Source organism: Paroedura picta, chromosome 15 (genome assembly GCF_049243985.1).
Source record: "Paroedura picta isolate Pp20150507F chromosome 15, Ppicta_v3.0, whole genome shotgun sequence".
NCBI lineage: Eukaryota > Metazoa > Chordata > Lepidosauria > Squamata > Gekkonidae > Paroedura > Paroedura picta.
Window position 1 is genome coordinate 17942794 of NC_135383.1, and position 19839 is coordinate 17962632.

General features: G+C 48.4%; 1 protein-coding gene across 1 annotated transcript in view; it reads left to right on the forward strand.

Moving 5' to 3' along the window:
* The window catches only part of GOSR1 (golgi SNAP receptor complex member 1), a 45313-nt gene that overhangs the window by 7463 nt on the left and 18011 nt on the right, over positions 1-19839 (forward strand). The window contains exon 6 of the mRNA XM_077311551.1: positions 2030-2104. Coding sequence (XP_077167666.1) covers positions 2030-2104 — 75 coding nt within the window. The remainder of the gene's footprint in view (positions 1-2029; positions 2105-19839) is intronic.

Genomic DNA, 19839 nt, shown 5'->3' on the forward strand with positions numbered 1-19839 from the left:
CTACCCTATGTTATGCTCATAACACAGGCAAAAAGAGTGGGGATGAGATGAACCTTAGTCTCTTGCTCTGCTCGTTTTCTGTGTCCGGGAGGAGATCTTTAGTGTGCTGTTAAGTTAATTGCGGTCAAAGACCATTAGCTATTAGATAGCAAATACAAGTGAAAGGATCCATAGTCCATCTATCTCAGGCTTTCTCAACCAGGGCTTTGTGAAACCCTGGAGTTTCTGGGTGGCCCGGGAAGGGGTTCTCAAATGGGTGGGGATTTTTCTATATTTTAAATATTAAACAAGTATTTGAAAGGTTGTCACTTGGAGGAGGGCAGGATGCTGTTCCCATTGGCTGCAGAGGAGAGGACACACAGTAATGGGTTTAAACTACAAGTACAACAATATAGGCTAGATATCAGGGGGAAAATTTTCACAGTCAGAGTAGTTCAGCAGTGGAATAGGCTGCCTAAAGAGGTGGTGAGCTCCCCCTCACTGGCAGTCTTCAAGCAAAGGTTGGATACACACTTCTCTTGGATGCTTTAGGATGCTTTGGGCTGATCCTGCGTTGAGCAGGGGGTTGGACTAGATGGCCTGTATGGCCCATTCCAACTCTATGATTTTATGATTCTAAATTTGTTAAAGATTTATTGGGTGATATGATCATATAAGATATGATCATATATTAAGAACCTCTTGTGGCGCAGAGTGGTAAGGCAGCAGGAATGCAGTCTGAATCTCTGCCCATGAGGCTGGGAGTTCGATCACAGCAGCCGGCTCAAGGTTGACTCAGCCTTCCATCCTTCTGAGGTCGGTAAAATGAGTACCCAGCTTGCTGGGGGGTAAAACGGTAATGACTGGGGAAGGCACTGGCAAACCACCCTGTATTGAGTCTGCCATGAAAATGCTAGAGGGCATAACCCCAGGGGTCAGACATGACCCGGTGCTTGCACAGGGGATACCTTTACCTTTTACCTTTATTATCATATATGGTCATGTCAACCTGTGTGCCCCCCCCCCCCGGCCAATGATAGGGCCTGCAGGGGGTGGGAAGGGGAGGGACCTGTGTGTGTGTTTGTGTTTCCCAACCATATCCAGCTATGTTTCCCAACCATATTCTGCAAATTTAACCACTTCTGGGTTTTCTTGAATCCTGAGGAATGTTTCAGGGGGTTCTCAGTGGTAAAAAAGTTGGGAGGCTGATCTGTATGGTTTAAAAATCCCATAAAATAGTATAAAACTGGATCAGTAGACATCCAACCACTTGCTTTGGGCTCTGCACAGGTGAGCACAAAATTTGGCATGTTGACTTGAATTATAGTGATTTTTATCATTGAATAATTTATCTCTACAAATCTCTGAGCAGCCACATAAATGACCCTGTAGTGGAAGAATAAGTTCAGCCCTTAGCTCTTTACAGTGACAACAGCGAAGGAGAATGGACTCCTCTACCTCTCCCAATGTAAGGAGATCCTGATCTTAAATGCAAAGGCACATTGAAAGTTAAAACTCTGTGTTGAGCATCAAAGGCTGCAGTCCATCCTGCCATTTCAGGACTGAACCACTTCATTATTGCCTTCTCCTGGGTGTGTGAAGCAGGCCTTGAAGTGTGAACTACAAAACTTCCAGCACAAGCTTAGCCTGAGCTCTGAATTCTCTGGGCAGCTGTTGGCAAGCAGCTCATGGGGGAAGAGCTATACCCCTTTCCCTGGGTGCTTTTTGGACTGTCTGTCAGCGTGCCAGAAAGGCTCATCCGGAAGCTTCAGGATCTGCCTTAGGGAATCTCCCCTTGAGTAAAAAGTACTCCGAATTGCCAAGTGGAAGATTTTCTCTTTGCTTTAGTGTGGAAATTTCCCCCATCTCTTTGGCAAGCTGTGGAGATGAGTCCTGAGAGCAGAATTCCCTTCTGTAGCTTACTTGAATGGTTGTGAACTTGGATTTGCGATGGCTGGCTTCAGAAAGGATCCCTGTAGCCTAAGACCCTTGCGAGGAGGAGCAAGCATTTGTCTTCTGTTTCACTTCTGGCTTTTAACCAACCGTTTAGGTCGTACAAGAGCGGCTGCGGCGTGAACAACCGGCGAACGGAGCTCTTCCTGAAGGAGCACGAACACCTTCGGAAGTAAGTCAGGGCTGGGGGGAGGGACTCTGCCCTCACTGCCTCTGACCTGAAGAGGCAGGCCGAATCACACGTGCCCAGATAAATTGATCAAAATTGTGGCGAACAAAGAAAGGTGGCGAGGGGGTCTGTAAACACCCGCTAAAAGAAGCAAGGCTTTGTTTTTTAGCAAGGAAGGTTATTAATTTTAATAACCGTCAGCGATGCTCTAGTAACTCAGCTAAACCTCCCTATTTATTTTATTTATTTTATTTCTTTATATTTATATACCGCCCTCCCCCGAAGGCTCGGGGCGGTTTACAGGGAACAAGAAACAGGTACAGATAACATAAGGAAACACACGTGACAACAGCAATAACAATACAGCAATAATAACTCCAACATGATAATAGCAGTAATAATAAGATAGAACTGCAGAGGAGCCTCAGCTCAACTCTTACTGGGACCCAGTGCGTTAGGCAGATTAGTGGCGGTCATAATAGGAGGCGGGGGGGCCTGAGGGCCAATTGGAAGCGATGGTCCAGGTCAACCTCAACCAAATGCCTGGTGGAGGAGCTCCCTTTTGCAGGCCCTGCGGAACTGTTTGGGTTCCATCAACATATGCTGAGAAATATTACGTCAGGGATGCCTGACACGGTTGAAACAAACCTCACAGGGAACTTTAAATGCGGGCCTTGCCCTAAGTCAGATCGGGGCGTTTCTGAAGGAGTGGTAGATATAGGGGCAGCCCCCACTGCCCTCTCTCTGTGATGCCTCAGTGGCCGTTTGACATGTTGGAATCTTGAGTAGGGAGAACTGTACGTGGGTGTTTCCCAGCATGTCTCCTATTCTGGAATAGGCTCTTCGATCTCAGTGTTGGTGGATGCTAATGATCTTACAGGATTTGATCGTGCGTGGGAATATTATGTAGTAATTCCAATACAGAATGGAACAAGGGGAAATCCAAGTGATTAGCTCCTGGTTTACATTCTGATCAAAGGAAATTATCAAGCCACCGAAGAATAGTCACAGAAAAGCTTTAGCTTCTGTGGGTTGTTCAGCAATTCTTTGGGAGGCATTCAAACCATACAGCAGAGGCTTGTTAGTTAATGGCTTTAGGTAAGAGTACAAGTCAAAGAGAATGAAGAAAGGAGACTGTTAGGCAAGCCCCAAGAAGTGGGAAGAATCAGGTTAATCATTGGGAAGATAGTTATAATTAGCTGCCAGTTGCTTGTGACCAGTTGGATTCTAGTGGGTGAGCATTTTTAAAAGACCTGTCTTGAAGTTTTGACAGTATGAACATTTGTTTGTGTCAGAGAGTGGGACTGGCCTTGATTCTGGCTTAGCGCTCCACAGGGGTAGACAAGCCACAGTGCCACATGACTCTCTACAAGGGTTGCCAACCTTCAGATGCTGCCTGGTGATCTCCCAGAAGGACAAGTCCAGACTACAGAGATCTTTCCCACTAGATCTGTTCCAGAGTTGGATTCAATGGCATTACACCCCACAGGGGTCTCCTCAAACCCTCCCCTTCCCAATCTCTACCTCCAAATATATGGGAACTTGCACACTCAAAGTTGGCAAACTTACTCCTTGCTGATCAAGGGCCCTGGGCTCTTTACGGAGCCCCCACCTGTTTGCCCACTGTGATTCTTGTATCTTCTGCCACTTGCTTGGAGGATGGGGTATCATTCTTTTGGCTGGCTTCACATGGAGCGTCAACATAGCTGGACATTAACCACCAAGTCCAAAGAGAGATGTCCTAAAGGTAAAGATAAAGGTATCCCCTGTGCAAGCACCGAGTCATGTCTGACCCTTAGGGTGACGCCCTCCAGCGTTTTCATGGCAGACTCAATACGGGGTGGTTTGCCAGTGCCTTCCCCAGTCATTACCGTTTACCCCCCAGCAAGCTGGGTACTCATTTTACTGACCTCAGAAGGATGGAAGGCTGAGTCAACCTTGAGCCGGCTGCTGGGATTGAACTCCCAGCCTCATGGCCAGAGCTTTCAGGCTGCATTTCTGCTGCCTTACCATTCTGCACCACAAGAGGCTTTTATTCATATCTGATGATGCCAAAAGCTTCTAACTGGTAACTCCCAACCTCATGGACAGATGTCCTATTCAGGTTCAAATATCTCTACCCCAATTTCTGGAAATAATTTTTCCGTATTCCTGGATTAAAATTTGGGACAGCCACCAAACTACGGTGGGTGAAGGGGGACATACAAAACTCTGCCTAGAATCTCTTCAAGTCAGTAGCAATGCTATGGATTAACTACTGAAAGATAGTAGCTGGTATCTGAATCCAAGCTCACAGGCTGATTTAACAGCCATGCACAAGGGGGCGCCATTTCCTTGCAAGTTCCCTCCGCTGAATACAATTTGTCATTCCCTAATAGGTGTAGGGAAAAACCTTTCCAGGAAATTGCTGGTTTAGTCTGTTTTTCGGGGGGGGGGGGGGAGGCTAAGGAGTGGGCTAGAAACACACAACTGTTGTGTGTCCCATGGTTTCCTTTGTCTCTGCATGGTTTGCTTTGACTCCACTATCTTACATTTAGAATCACAAGAAGAGAGCCCTATCTGTCTACTAAATAATTGTATGCAAATCTTTTTTAAAACTGCAGAATAGGCAGAACCACAGCAGCTTATTGTCAGGTGGAACAAAGAATGCCTAAATCTCTCCTTTGTTACCTCCCCCCCCCTCCCCCCGGCTTTCTGTATGACGCAGGGAGGAAGCAAACACACAGACACACAAAACTTCCTTCCTCCCTTGAACTGTTCTGATTCACAGCTCAAAGAGGTGCTGTCTTCATCCTGAGCGGCCAGGTCTAGGCTGCTGAGATGCTGGGTGAGGTGGAGCTCGGCAGCGCTGAGGTTGTGGGATTCCCCAGAGTTTATCCCCCACCTTCCCATGACTCCTTGTAGAAGAAATTGGCCTTCAGCAGGTCTTCATGACAAGCCTCTGGGTGCTTCTTCCGTTCAGGTCTTAGTCGAAATGAATAGGGAGCTACTCCCACCTGACTCTCGTTGACAATGGTGTGGTTTGTGCAGAGGTTATTCCTTGCAGATCAGGCCACCGTTCTCTCCTTTGCAGTCCAGCCTCTGTCAGGCAAAGCACCGAGAGTCTGATTTATCTTCAGTAGGGCCGCGGGAGGCTTTAATTATAAAAGTTTGGCTTCCCGTTACTAAAAGAAGTGGCTATTAATCACCCTTTCCCCCAGCGCCCTTCAGATTGAAAGCTAACGGGAGTGGGGCCTCCGGCGCTTGCCGGTACTCGCTGCGCTCGTTTTGCATAAGGGGGGCTCTTCCTCACGTTGAGGTTGATGGAATGCGGGCAGGTTCTCTCCCTGACCACGGCCATCCGTGTGGGATTGGGTTTGCGCGTGAGAGGCAGTGCTTTCTCCATGTTTTGCTAGGAAGAGTTCTTTCTCATCAGGGAAAGGGCTGTGGAATAACGAGGGAGGGGTGTAATGAAATCAGAGTCCAGTAGCACCTTTAAGACCAACAAAGATTTATTCAAGGCGTGAGCTTTTGAGTGCAAGCACTCTTCGGCAGACTAAAGAGAGGTGTGTCTATCTTTCCAATCTATTTTTTGCTGCGAGAAATCCCCCCCCCTTTTTTTTAATTTAAGACTGCAAAGTGCCAGCTGTGGAGGAGTGCTGTGTCGATTAGATGCTGCAGGAACAGGAATGTGTAGCAAAAATGTGTGTAGCAAAATTAGACGTGTCGAAAGCCTCTGCTCATCTAAGAGAGCCGCTTCTAGAATTCTAGCCGTAGAGTTTGGAGTTGTGTGGTCTCCCCACCCCACTCCAGCCAAGGGAAATCAACAGAAAATTGGTAGTACTTCATGCATGATGTAATTCACCTTTGGAATTCCTTGTTAAAAGATGGTGTGAGGACAGATGGCTTTAGAGGAGAATGCCAGCCAGGTGTATTGAGGTGGGAATGGGCAGGGTCTATCAGTGGCTGTGATGACGAAATGGAACTTTCACATTTAGAGGCAGTGTGCCTCTGAATTGCCAGTTGCTAGGAGGAGGTTTTGGCCTCTGTGTCTGGCAGGTGGGTCAACATGACCTTATAGAGAGCCAGTTTGGTGTAGTGGTTAGGAGTGCAAACTTCTAATCTGGCGAGCCGGGTTCGATTCTGCACTCCCTCACATGCAGCCAGCTGGGTGACCTTGGGCTCACCACGGCACTGATAAAGCTGTTCTGATGGAACAGTTCTCTCAGCCTCACCCACCCCACAGGGTGTCTGTTGTGGGGAGAGGAAAGGAAAGGCAACTGTAAACCGCATTGAGACTTCTTTGGGTAGAGAAAAGCAGCATACAAGAACCAACTCTTCTTCTATATGGTCATGCCACCTGATAAATGTTTAACAAATCTAAAAAACATATAAAAATTAACTCCAGTTTCTGGAAACCCTTCCAGGGCCATCCAGAAACCCCTAGGTTCCCGAAACCCTGGTTGAGAAAGCCTGCTTTCGTCTGATCTAGGATAGGTGCTCTGCTTATTTCTGGACCTTCTCAAAGTAGCCATCCAGCAAGGCTAGCTGCCAACCTGGTATATGTGCTGTACGCTTCCCAGAGTGGTTTGCAAGCCAGTGTGGAAGTTGGGGGGGGGGAATCTAGGAGACAGGCAGTCCCCATGTTGGGCACTCTCTTTTTCTGAGCATGGTAGTGTTGAGAATGTTCATGACGCTCAGGGGAACTTCTTTGAGGGTTTGTGTCCTTGTTCCAGCTGGGTGGCCTTGCTATCAAACATCTGGCGCTTGCACCAGATTTCCTTTTTGAGGTTGGAAGTGTGAGCAGCGGAAAGGATCTGACAATCTTGAAAGGCATCTTGAAAGGAGAAAAATTGAGGAAAAGCCGTGCATGTCCTTGTGTCTCACCTTCGTTACAATTCTAAACTGATTGAGGGGCGGGGGGGAGGATGTTTGCATTTGCTCATGGTATTTTTTTCAGTCAAAAGGTGCTGCAGTTTTGAGGCTGTAAGCAGATTTTAGTGAGTCAGACCAATATCCCTGCCTCTTGGTAGACTTGAGAGAAGAAGCATGCCCTCTCGCTGATGTGTACCTGTATGCCCCCCACAGCTGCCTAGGCTATTCGGCAACAGAGGCTGAGAATACCCACAGGCATTCTTGTTCAGGCTGTACCTGCCTTCCTGTTTTGGGGTTGATGTGGACAGAGTCGGAGGGTGGATCTGCCTGCCTTGTGTGCAAAGAGGGCTTGCAAGCCTGGCTCATGCCCCTGGGCCTTTTCATGCTTTTATGACACCAAAGTCATCTGCTCACTTGTGCTTCGTCCCTTTGGTTTACTCTTCAGCTGTTCTGCACTCAGACTCTCTTTTCAAGTCATCATTTCTTTTTGTCCGGCTGCCGTAGGGCCCCACCCTCTGTTGATCATGTCCACAGAAGCCTTGCGGATGGCCCAGCTCAATGTCTGTCCATTGAATCTATGTTTACACATAAGAGCTGTTGTTTTTAGTCCACACCCACCACTGTTTGCACAGCCAGAAGGAAACCACCTTGTCCGTTTGGCCCCTGTGCCAAATAGAAGATGTTTCTTCCACTTGGGATATTACTTTATTTCCAATTGCATTGAGGTGGCTATAACAGAGCCATGGGTATGAGATCCAGTGTGGTATAATGGCTATAGGGGAGGGCTGGGAAGACCCAGGTTCAAATCTTTACTCAGCTGTGAAGCATTTGGAGTGATCGTGGGCTAACAGTCAGGCTTTCTCAACCAGGGCTTCGTGAAACCCTTGATGGCCCAGGAAGGATTTCCCAAATGGGTGGGAATTAATTAATTCCTACCTCTTTGTAGCCCATCTATGTTTCTTCAGTTGGCCAAATCACCCTCCAAAGTGAGACCATGTACCCTATGTCCTGGGTTCTTGACAAAGAATCCCAGCAATCTGTGAGCTTATGGGAATCAGAGTCATGGGATCCAGCAGCAGCCCCTGGTTTTGAGGGCTTTTAGAAGGCCTGGGCCCAATGCACAAAGGAAAGGAGAGCTGTTTGCAGCTGCAGGACAGTTCTCACCTCCAGAACTGGGCTGCTCCCACAAGCAGGGGTGAACTGTTGTTCTCATATTCTCCACGCGAGGACCAGGAGGCAAAGAACCTACTCAGACGGACCTTTGGCCCAATCCAGCAAGATGTCGCTCGCCTTTCTCCACCTTGCAGCGATCCCTCTGAATCCCTCAGGCAAGCTGGATCTCCGGGGTCTCCTGCTTGTGTCTGGGCGTGCAACGGGGAAGCAGGACGGTTGTCTGCCTGGGTCTCCTCCTTGGCTGCCTTGTGCACCTCAGCTGTTAATCCTCTTTCAAGCAAAGGGAGTGAATAATTAATGTGGTTCTTCTCTTCTCCCCCCCCTCCCCCCTCCGTGATGGGGCTTTCCATCAAGCAGGACCTGGTAATGAATGAGCAAGCTGCTCATTCGGCAAAGCGCTGGGCTAAGGGGGGGGGTGGGGGGGTGGAGAAAGGGTTTGTCAGCTCAGCACTTGAGTTTTTGGAAAACAAATCTCTGACAAGTTCCAGAGCTTAGTGATGGATGGCAGGGTTGTGGGGGAGGAGGCTTCTGAAATGGACAGTGTCGGGAGGGAATGAGTTTCTGTAATGGGCCGGGAGACAGCTTAGGCTCCCAGAAAGGAATCTCTGGGTCCAGAGGCAGTAACTGCACAGGAAAGTGTCTGTGTCCTGGGATTCACAGAGTTATCCTGCTGTTCACCGTTGGAAACAGAGCACTGGGTGAGATGGTCCTTTGAGCAGATCTTGTGTTGCAGGAGGGACAGCTGCAGGGGCCTGGTTCTCAGTGGGCGGCCTAGGTAGATCATACTTCCTCTGCAATGACTATACACATAACTTGCTGCTTTTCCTCCCAAGTTTTAATCTAAAATATTTCATAGAGTCATAGAGTTGGAAGGGACCTCTTGGGTCATCTAGTCCAACCCCCTGCACTATGCAGGACACTCACATCCCAATCACTCATCTACTGTAACCTGCCACCCCCTTAAGCTTTCACAGAATCAGCCTCTCCGTCAGATGGCTCTCCAGCCTCTAAAAATTTCCAAAGATGGAGTACCCACCACCTCTTGAGGAAGCCTGTTCCACTGAGAAACCACTCTGTCAGGAAAATTTCTAGCCTTCCTTTACCCGGGTGACATACCAAAAATTTGCCAGCACCCATTAAAACAGTATTTAAAAGGTCATAGATGTTTGAACTGAAGGGTATCGGTTTTGTTTTTAAAAGCAAACATTTGAACTGTTGAAAATTGTATTGCTTAAAGGTTAGCAATGAATGTCACTCAGGCCACCTGTCTTCCTCTGCCGCCCCCTCCTCACTTTCGAGGCAGCTCTCTGGCTCCTTCCACCTGCTCTGCCTCCTCCCTGCAAGGGCTACTGTCTCGCTTATATTTTCCATTTCCTGCGCCTCTCCCTCCTGCTCTTCCCCCTTTGCCTTCTCCCAGCTGGCTGGAGATGCCCTTCATTCCCAGCGCCATGCCTCCATGCTGAATCTCACCCAGATTTCCTTTGGCTGGGCTCTCTCCGGGTGCTTGTGAGCGCTCTGTATTCCAGCTGGGAGCTACACACCTGGCCCAGCCCCAAGCCCAATGGCCACTTGGCTGTGGCAGTGCTTCTCCATCAGTCCTCTTGGGCTGCCAAAGGACGATTCTTCTGTGGCTTCATCCCTTGGGGAGGGGCTCAAGAGTTGCATCTGGGCTGTCAACTTGGGCGGCCATGGCGGCTGTGCAGTTGAGTCGGAGCCTGCCGCTCAGAGGAGGAAGCACATTTGCTCTACCTGGACAGAGTGCAGCTGAAGACCTTGCAGTCGGCCAGGAACCTGGGCGTGAGTTTTGGTGGCTCCCTGTCAATAGAGGCACAAGTCACTAAGGTAGCTGAGCTGGCATTTTACCGTCTAAACCAGGGGTAGTCAACCTGTGGTCCTCCAGATGTTCATGAACTACAATTCTCATGAGCCCCTGCCAGCATTGCTGGCAGGGGCTCACGGGAATTGTAGTTCATGAACATCTGGAGGACCACAGGTTGACTACCCCTGGTCTACACCAAGCACAGCTTCTAGCGCCCTTCCTGGCCTTCAGAACACCTGACCACAGTGATCTATGCAGTGGTCATCTCCAGAGTGGATCTCTGCAACTCGGGCCTTCCCTTGTCCCTGACCCAGAAACTTCAACTGGGGGTGGGGGAAGATGTGTGTGAAGACCCACGATGAAGTTTCCTTGCCAAAGCCTTTTCAGAGCCCATCCCCCGCCAGTTTGGATCAAAAGGGTCATTGGGGGTGAGATTGAGGAGAAAGCCATACCTGGGGAGCAAGGCAAAGTCCTGGGCCATACATCTGCCCCAGCAGAATAGCACACGGTGTGCTGTTCACGATGCACGTCCACAAGGAACCCGTCACTCCGTTCTAATTTGAATGCAAAGCCAAACCAAACATGTAAAGACGGGCATGTCTTCAAACAAACCCAGGCTGCTCATGCAAAGCCGTGATTCTAAGGCGGTTTGTTTTGGGGGTTTGTTTTTTGGGCTTTTCTTTGTACGAAAACGAGGAAGAAGGGACAGCTGTGCAGGCCTTCTGTTGAAAACTTGATGTCTGAAGAATTAAGGCTTTTATAAAGTAATGAGCCATGTACAAGCAGGAGGATTTACTGTGGATCTTCTCAGCACAGGTCTGCAGGAGGCCCCTGGTTCTCTGATCTGGCTGCAGACACCCGGCTCCATTTTGGCCAGAGCTATTAACTGGCCAGGACGTCATTTCCTGTTGGTTTCTCACCCTCCCCTCCTTTGCACACCGTGCATATATCACACAAGGGTTGCTCCAAAATCTGGCTGGAGCTTCCTGGGGAGCTCCAGGTTGCCAAATTGCAATGCACACTGTTAAAAACAAACATAAAATCCAGCTTGGCAGTTTAACCCGCCCAGTAAGTAAGACGGCAAATAAAGTTGTCTGGTGCGTGCTTTCTCGTCTGTCCCCTTCCAGATGGCTGGGCTACTTTTGAAACAGGGTTCGGCAACGCAGAAACGGCATCTGGGACATCAACGCTTGTAGCCTTCCAGTGCCTTTAAATGAAAATAAATTTGCTCTTTAAAGATAGATTCAAGTGGGTAGCCATGTTGGTCCAAAGCAGCACCATAAAATTTGAGTCCAATGGCACCTTTAAGACCAGGGGTAGTCAAACTGCGGCCCTCCAGATGTCCATGGACTACAATTCCCAGGAGCCCCCTGCCAGACTACCCCTGTTTAAGACCAACAAAGATTGATTCAAGGCATGAGCTTTCATGTGCAGGCACACTTCCTCACAATGGTTCCACACTTCTTCTTAGAATTTTATTTTGTATGCCACATATACATTATCTCATTAATTCTCTAAAAGAATTGCTCCAGGGATGTGGCGAGGGGCAACTTAGAGACGGCACAGGCAACTAGCCGCCTGGTGCTGCCCACAGCCTGTTTTTGTTATGAAGGTTCACAAACGTACGCATCCCTCATAGTTGGATACTGGAGGGGTTTGGGACCTGGTTGCATTCAAAGCAGTGAGAGCGCCTGCAGAAGTGTCCCACTCACCGCACATTCCCCGGCTCCCTTAAATGAGCGTTACTCAGTGTCCACTTCGCCCTCTGAGCCACGGCGGCAGGTTGCCAGTAGACTTTATGTCTCAGCCGGCTGGAGAGACCACTTGCAGGTGTGGAGCCTCGCTGCCTTTCACAGGCAGGGTGCTGAACTGTAGGCGGAGAGCAGGGGTTGAGGAGCCAAGCTTTCAGAGCTTAAGAGCATTTAAGAAAGTGGAGAAGAGGAACAAAGCTTGCTTGCTTGGATCCTGGTCCTCTCTCCATGCAGCTTGCTTAACTAGGCCAGCCCACCTTAAAAGGTAAAGGTATCCCCTGTGCAAGCACCGAGTCATGTCTGACCCTTGGGGTGACGCCCTCCAGCGTTTTCATGGCAGACTCAATACGGGGTGGTTTGCCAGTGCCTTCCCCAGTCATTACCGTTTACCCCCCAGCAGCAAGCTGGGTACTCATTTTACCGACCTCGGAAGGATGGAAGGCTGAGTCAACCTTGAGCCAGCTGCTGGGATTGAACTCCCAGCCTCATGGGCAGAGCTTTCAGGCGGCTGCCTTACCACTCTGCACCACAAGAGGCTCTTCCAGCCCACCTTAGGCCACTGCAACTCAAAAGTCATTTTCAAGGGATTAGCGGTGCATGAAACATGGCTATGGGAGCTGAGCCCTGTCCCTGACGGCTTCTGTGTTTTATTTCTGACACCACAGGCTGGATTTTTGGACCCCCTTGCACAAATTATTTTTGGTAACAGAATCATGTTGTGCCCAGAACCATAGATGCTTGTTTCAAACCTCCATAAAGGTGTCGGAGTGTGTTTAAAAAGTACAGGCCCTTGTCAGACTTGTGCCAGGGTCAATGGGATTCTTATCTACGGCTCAAGGGAAAGCAGACACACCAGGCCCCTGCAGATAGAACCAGGATAAGGAGGCTGACATCCTAGTACGGCAGGCGTGCTCTCGTCTGATCTCGGAAGCTAAGCAGGGGTGTCTTTGCTCACTGTTTGGATGGGAGGCCTCCAAGGAATGCCAGGGATGGTACGCAGAGGCAGGCAACGACGAACCACCTTCCTCCTTCTCTCACCTTGAAACCCCTATACAGTCACCAGAGGTCAGCAGTGCCTTGACAGCAGAAAACAGAAAGGAGCTGGTTTAAGGGCCTTTTAAGGAGCTGCATCTTAAAACACAGCCCTTGAAAGTTTTGTTCCTTGTGCATATTCCATACATGTGCAGTTCTGCAAGTATGGAGCTTGCAAAGCGCAGGATCCTGACAATCTTAGGTTTAATTCATTTACAAGGAAATTTATGACTCTTAAAATCAGGAGTTTTGCCTTCTACTTCTTTAAAAAATGCATTAAGTAAAGGCAGATTTTGCAATGATGCACAAGATGGAAGGTTTTTACTCTTTTTGCAGTCAGGTATCCGCTAACAGATTTTCTTGAACGATCACTGTTCCCTGATGTGCTTCTGTTTCTTTGCTTGTACCGAAATTCTAGGGTGCCTTAGCAAAATTTCAAAATGACCCCCCTCCAATAAAGGAAATAACGTTGTATATCGAACAAGAGAGCTTTCCTTCCTAATTGCATCTCTCGTTTTTGTGTGTGTGTGTCCAGATCAAAACTCCTTGGCAATTTTCAGTAAAGCAGATTCTCTAGCTCTTAGTAGTGCAGGCTGTGAAAAAGGTTTGGGGAGTGAGAGGCTTGCCTAGTCCATTAGTGAATTACCGGAATTTGCTCTGACAGATGTGGTTGGTGGAAATGACTTACATTAATGCCCGTTGTGTTGTTTTGGAGTTCATTTAGCTCCTTCCTTTGGGGAATTTGTTGCATTCGTGTGGGAGGGTCAGTTTTTCCAAGAATCCACTTTCCTACGAAGGAGAAAGGGTTTCGTTGTCAGCGTCCATAGGCAGCAGAGGCTATATGGGGAGGGCAGGAGTGATAAATCTGAGGCTGAAGGTGGGTGGGGTGCTGATTCAGAGTCAAAGGAGGGCAGCGTAAGCCATCACAGGCCGGCATCCAAACTGGGAAACCTTCCTAAGAATGCCTGTAAGGATGATGCAGTGGTCAGCGTAGTAGGCAAAAGGCTTGGGGATGCAGTGAGACAAGGATGGGGGAGGGCTAGAGGCAAACCTGGAGCCAATTATTAAGGAATCACGTAAATAAGACCCATTCAGATCTGCTCCGTCTCCTTCCGCTTATGAGCAGTGCTTTGCATTAGTACAGTCTTCCTCAACTTATTTACCACTGAGAAACGCCCCAAACATTCTTCAGGCTTCTAGAAATCCCAGCAGCGGTGCAATAGCGCAGAATATGGTTGGGCAGCAGAGCTGTGGACACGCCCACCTGGGGCCCCTCCCCTTCCCACCCCCTCCAGGCCCATCATTGGACATTTTGGGATGGGGGGGGGAATGACATGACCATATATGGTTATATCCTGGTAAAGGTTTAACAAATTTTAAAATATATAAAAAATTAAATGAGTCCCACCCCTTCAGGAAACCCTTCCAGGGCCATCCAGAAACTCCAGGGTTACATGAAACTCTGGTTGAGAGAGTCTGCATTAGAAGTCAAGCAGTCTGATTTTTTTACCTGAAGGAATCTGAGAGCATCTTCCGATCGCCTTCCTCTCCTCACAATAGACACTCTGTGAGGGAGGTGAGGCTGAGAGAGCTCAGAGAAAAACTGCTCTGGGAGAACCAGCTTCGAACAGGACTGTGACTAGGCCAAGGTCACCCAGCTGGCTGCATGTAGAGAGGAATCAAACCCGGCTCTCCATATTAGAAGCCGCTGCTCTTAACCACTACACCAAGCTGGCTCTCAGAGGCAAAGTTTGCACACTGAGTGCCATCCTGGCTGGGGAGGGGCGGGGGGGGTGAGTGCATGTCATACTTGGTTTTCCCATCTCTTCCCCTGCTTTCTTCCCTAGTGGAGTCTTTATTGATTTGGACCCAAGCTAATTGTGGACAATGCTAGGCTACATTCCCCTCTTAACAGGGCTTCGGAGTGGGCTTGTGCTTGGAAGGAGGGTCTTTGTCTCTGAGCCCCACATTGGAACATGGGCGTGCATCCTGAATGGTTGCAGCGCCTGGTCTTTGTGTCCTGCCCCTTTGTGCTTATCCATGCAGATCGTGACCTCAGAGCGGCTTGCACTTTTTATTGTGTGAAGCAAAATCGTCTTGCAAGCTTGTGCTTTGACTGGACGTCTGCGCTTCCCTCCATCTGCTCTGTCAACGGAAGCAGTTTCGTCCGAGACATGTCCATTTCATCTTGAGACATTACCCTTTCTCTTTTTTAAAATAAAAAAATACCAGCGTAATATTCCGTTTCTCCGAGTTCTGGTCATGGTGAAGGCAAGGAAGACAAAAAAAATTTAATCACATGTCTGTGATGTCTCTCTAAACCAGCAAAAAAATTCCTTTTTGGTGGTAGGGGCCATCTAGTCCAACCCCCTGCACTGTGCAGGACACTCACAACCCTTTCGCTCATCCACTGTAACCTGCCACCCCCTTGAACGTTCACAGAATCAGCCTCTCCATCAGATTTTTAAAAATTTCCAAAGATGGAAAACCCACCACCTCCCGAGGTCTCCCTCGTTTCCCAGTTCTGGTCACCTTGGCAGAGTGACCACCCTCCTTCTTTTGTAGGCGGGCTTGGGACCGTCCTTGGCAGAGTTAATCGTGATCATAATCGAAATGAGACAATTCGGACAAAAATGTGACAACCAGCCGCAAATTCAAGAGCAAATCCAAAAGCGCAGACTGCAATAGTTTGGCCATGTCTGCAGAATGAACACCAGCAGACTGCCTCGTAAACCCCTCTGGCGAGAACGACCAACTGAATGGAAGATCCAACAACTGGTGCCAAAGAAAACATGGCTTAAACAGATCGAGGAAGGCCTGAGAAATGATTGACTACCCATACGGCCAAAGCAATTGACTCTCCATATGGCCAAAACTACTGCCACCAATCTACAAGAGTGGAAACATTATAAACAAGGCAAAGAATCCAGCAACATCCACAGCAGCGTATTGGCTGAGAGGACAACCTGCTCCACCAATCGCCAGCTAAAGGATAAAATGAAAGAAGATAACTGGCACATATACGTGGCATTCTGGCAGTTGTAGACCTTCCTTATGTGGAACCTGTAAAACAATCAACATTTAAGGCATATTATCTGCAAGACGGGCATGTAGCCCTGCTGCCAGCATTCCATGTTTCTCCCAGCCCTTATCCAAGTGCTGAACATTGCGCCGTGCTGAGTCACAGCTCTGTTTTCCACTTGTTTTAAGTGCCATCCATGCTAGCATAGCTAATAGAAGTGGAACAGAATTCTGTGCATGTGCAAAGGGGCAGAGACGGGCATCTTGGCCTGTCTGCAAAAACCCTGGGAGAAGTCCATCGCAGATGACCGTAGAAGAAGAAGAGCTGTTTTTTTTTTGTACCCCGCTTGGAAGTGGCTGACAATTGCCTGCCCTTCCTCTCCCCACTACAGACACCCTGTGAAGTGAGCTCTGAGAGAACTGAGACCAGCCCATGGTCAACCAGCTGGTGGCATGTGCCGGCTGAGCGGGGAATCAGATTAGAGGGTACCGCTCTGAACCACTTCACCAGCCTGACTTCCTCCATAGAGTCCCTGCAGGGGCTTGCAGTTACTCGAGTCACTCGCTGCAGCCTTGCTGCAGATTTCAGAGGTGAAAAAGGATGGTGGTCCATTTTGAAAGTATCTGGGTTGCGGTGCTCCAACCCCCCAAAAGCTTTGCCAGGGAGCTCCCTGGTGGTACTTGCCAGTTAGGTTTTCAGTCTCTGTGTAGGAGAGCCAGTGAGCGAGCTTTCTGTTGTTTTAAGTGCCATTTATTGGTTTGTTTTAAATGGCTGCGAGCAATTCTGAGACGGGGTATAAATTTAACAGATGAAAGTTCACAAGATGAAGAGTGCGAAGCAGAGAGAAGCCATTGCAGGCGCTGGTGCTGATGGATAGGAGGAAAGAGCAGGGGAGGAAAAGGAGCTGGCGAGTTTTGCCTTGGCTTGGCCACCGTTCCTAATGGGCTTGCTTTCCTCTGCTTCCCTCTTCTTCTGGCACGGTGGCCCAAGGCTCGTACGTACAGGAATCGCCTAATGCAGGCCGCTTGGCAGAATCCGGGTTGGCAATCAATCTTTCCGCTGGAGGAATGACAGGATGAAATTGCAAGCTTAATAAATGAGCTTTGGCTACAAAGGGGAGAGGGAAGGAAGTGCTGTGTCGGTCACTTCGCTTGGGGCCCGCGTGTTGATTCCCTTTCTCTTTGGGCATGTGTTGGTTCCACTTTTTAAAATTGCATTCCAGGACGGAGGAGGTCGATGCTGTGTGAGGCAGCATGCTGGACTGGAGGGACCTCTGGTCTGATCCAGGAGGACTCTTCTTGCATCCTTAAAGACATTGGCAGTGGGCAGGCACAAAGCAGGCGACGGGCAATCCAGCTCTTGCATGTGGCTTGGTCACTGCGAGAGATAGAAAGTCGAGGGCGATGGGCCTTTGCACTGATCCAGCAGGGCTCTTCTTGTGTTATTAAAGCATCTGTCCTGTACCGGACGTACAAACGTAGCCTTTTTTTTTTTTTTTTTTTTTGCTATCGCTTTCCTGTGTTGTGAACCTTTTCATGAGAACATTAGAAGAGCCCTGATGGGTCAAAACGGTGATCCATCTAGTGCAGCATGCTGTTTCATACAGCAGCCATCCATTTGCCTTGGAGGACCAAACAAACGGGGCATGGAGACTGAAGAAGAGGTGGTTTTTATACCCTGCTTTTCATTACCAGAAAGAGCCTCAAAGCAGCTTACAATCACCTTCCCATGACAGACATCCTGTGAGGTAGGTGGGGCGAAAAGAGCTCTCAGAAAACTGCTCTGCGAAAACAGATCTAGGAGAACTGTGACTAGCCCAAGGTCACCCAGCTGGCCGCATGTGAAGAAATAGGGAATCAAAACTGGCTTGCCAGATTGGAAGCCGCTGTTCTTAACCACGATGCCTTCTCTGCCAGTACACTCAGGCCCAGTTCCAAATTATTGATAAATAAATTAAATAGGACTGATTCCGAAATCAGTCTTCCTGGGACCTCACTTTTTATTTTTTTTATTATCATTTTATTTATTACCCGCCTCCCCCCAAAGGCTCGAGGCGGGTTACATCATTCCACAAAACCCCCAAAATACAATCCAATAAAACAATATAAAAGCCAGTACATATACAAATAAGGCCAAGATGAAATGGCGAAAAACTGCTAGCCAAAACCCCATATCTTCACCACTTAGAGGGGGACGGTGCAGAGGGTGCTGATTGACTTTACTATTATCACTTCCCTCCATGGTGAGATTGTTACATTTATTCCTGCCCTCTACTTCCTGTTGTTTTAACTAATTTTTAATCCATAAAATGACCTGCCCTCTGATCCCATGACCACTAAACTTAGGAGGTTTGGGTGAGGTACCTTGTCAGAAACCTTTTGGAAGTCCAAGTATATGATGTTTATTATCCATGTGCTTGTTAACCTGGTCGAAGAATGAAAACAGATTGATGAGGCAGAACTTTGCTTTGTGGAAGCCATGCTGGTTTTCCTTCAGCAGGCTTTGTTCCTCCATGTGCTTAATAATTCTACATAATTCTAATTCTACATTTAATAACAGTTTCTACTAATGTACCTAGAACAGGCTAGCTGTCTTAATTAAATGGATCTCCTCTGGACACTTTTTTAAAAATCTCGGATATCTTGTGTTTTCTAGCCATCTGGCATGGGGCCAATTTTATTCACAACTCGTTAGTAGTTCAACAGTGCCATAGTTGAATACCTTAAACCTCAAGGGTGTGCCATCCAGTCTTGGAGACTTGTTAGTTTTCAGTTTGCCAAGTAGCCCTCGAACTTAATTACCCCAGTTTGACCCAGTTCTGACATCCTCTCTCAAAACAGCAGCTTCAGCATGGGTATACGTAACCCCTACATTTTCCACAATGAAAACAAATGCAAAGAATTTAATTTCATTTGCCATCTCCCTGGGTTGGCCATGTTTGTTGTTGGGGTTCCCAGTTTGTTTCCTTCTTCCGTACTGCTGGCGCAGAAGTGATTTTAAAGCTTTGTGTTTGAAGCAGGAATGTTTTGCCGGAAGGGCATCTGGAAGTAGGCATGCTGTCTTTAGTGACAGTAGATCTAAGCGCAAAAGTTGTGACCGCTGACCATTCTTGTGGGCTTCATGCAGAGACCAGGTTGCCTCTGGAGACAAAACGCTGAACTTACTTGGACCTGGCACAGTGAGTCCAGTCTTTCTCAAGAGACTCACCAAAGCTCTGATCTGACTGCAACGGAGGGGTGGGTGGGAAGGGAGAGGACAGTCAAAAGCCTCACGTTTTGCTTGACCATCTTTCCCGCAAGCCTGGTTAATTTGCACCTGAACTCCTGCTTTGGTTCAGCCTTTTGCCGTCCCTTTCAGGCTGGGTGTATTTAGAAAAACAACTGTTCTGTCTGCTTTCCTTCTGCCTCGCCACCCTCTGTGGCATGTGAAACAGATGGCAAATGTAGTCCTCCCAGCCAGCTGTGGAGAAAAGTTGCTGCTTGTTTTGAAACTTCAGACTTCAGTCTGATCGTCAGCTTGCTCTTTTTCCCCTATGAAATGGGGCACAACAGATTAACTGAGGTTTTAGACCGGCGGTTCTCAACCGCCGTAACGCCGTGACCCCAGCTGCGGAGGCGGCAGGGGTGATGCGTGTACGTAGGCGCACAACAATCTGGAGGTGGCGTGGAGGTGGGCAGTGCCATGGCACCGTCGCCGTAGCCACCAAACTGGCAACCCTGCGAAAGAGGCCAGATGACCCCACTTGGGGTTGGGACCCCCAGGTTGAGAACCACTGTTTAAGACAATGACCTGGATTTCTCCCCCCAACAGACAAACATACACAAACACACATACACCAATCACCTTAAAATTTAAATGCAGCTTTCTTGAGTCTGCTGTTCTGCTTTGAAGCAGATGGAGGTAATTTATTTCTTCTCATCATAAGCAAGATATCTACCTGCTAATGAAAGTACTGCGGTCTCTCTGGAGTTACCCATCAGAAATTAGATGAAGTGCTTCAGATCTAAATCAGATGAACCCATACTTGGGTCTCAGTGGTGTTCAGAAATCGAGGGCTTCATTAAACTTCAAGATGAATTGCAACTGC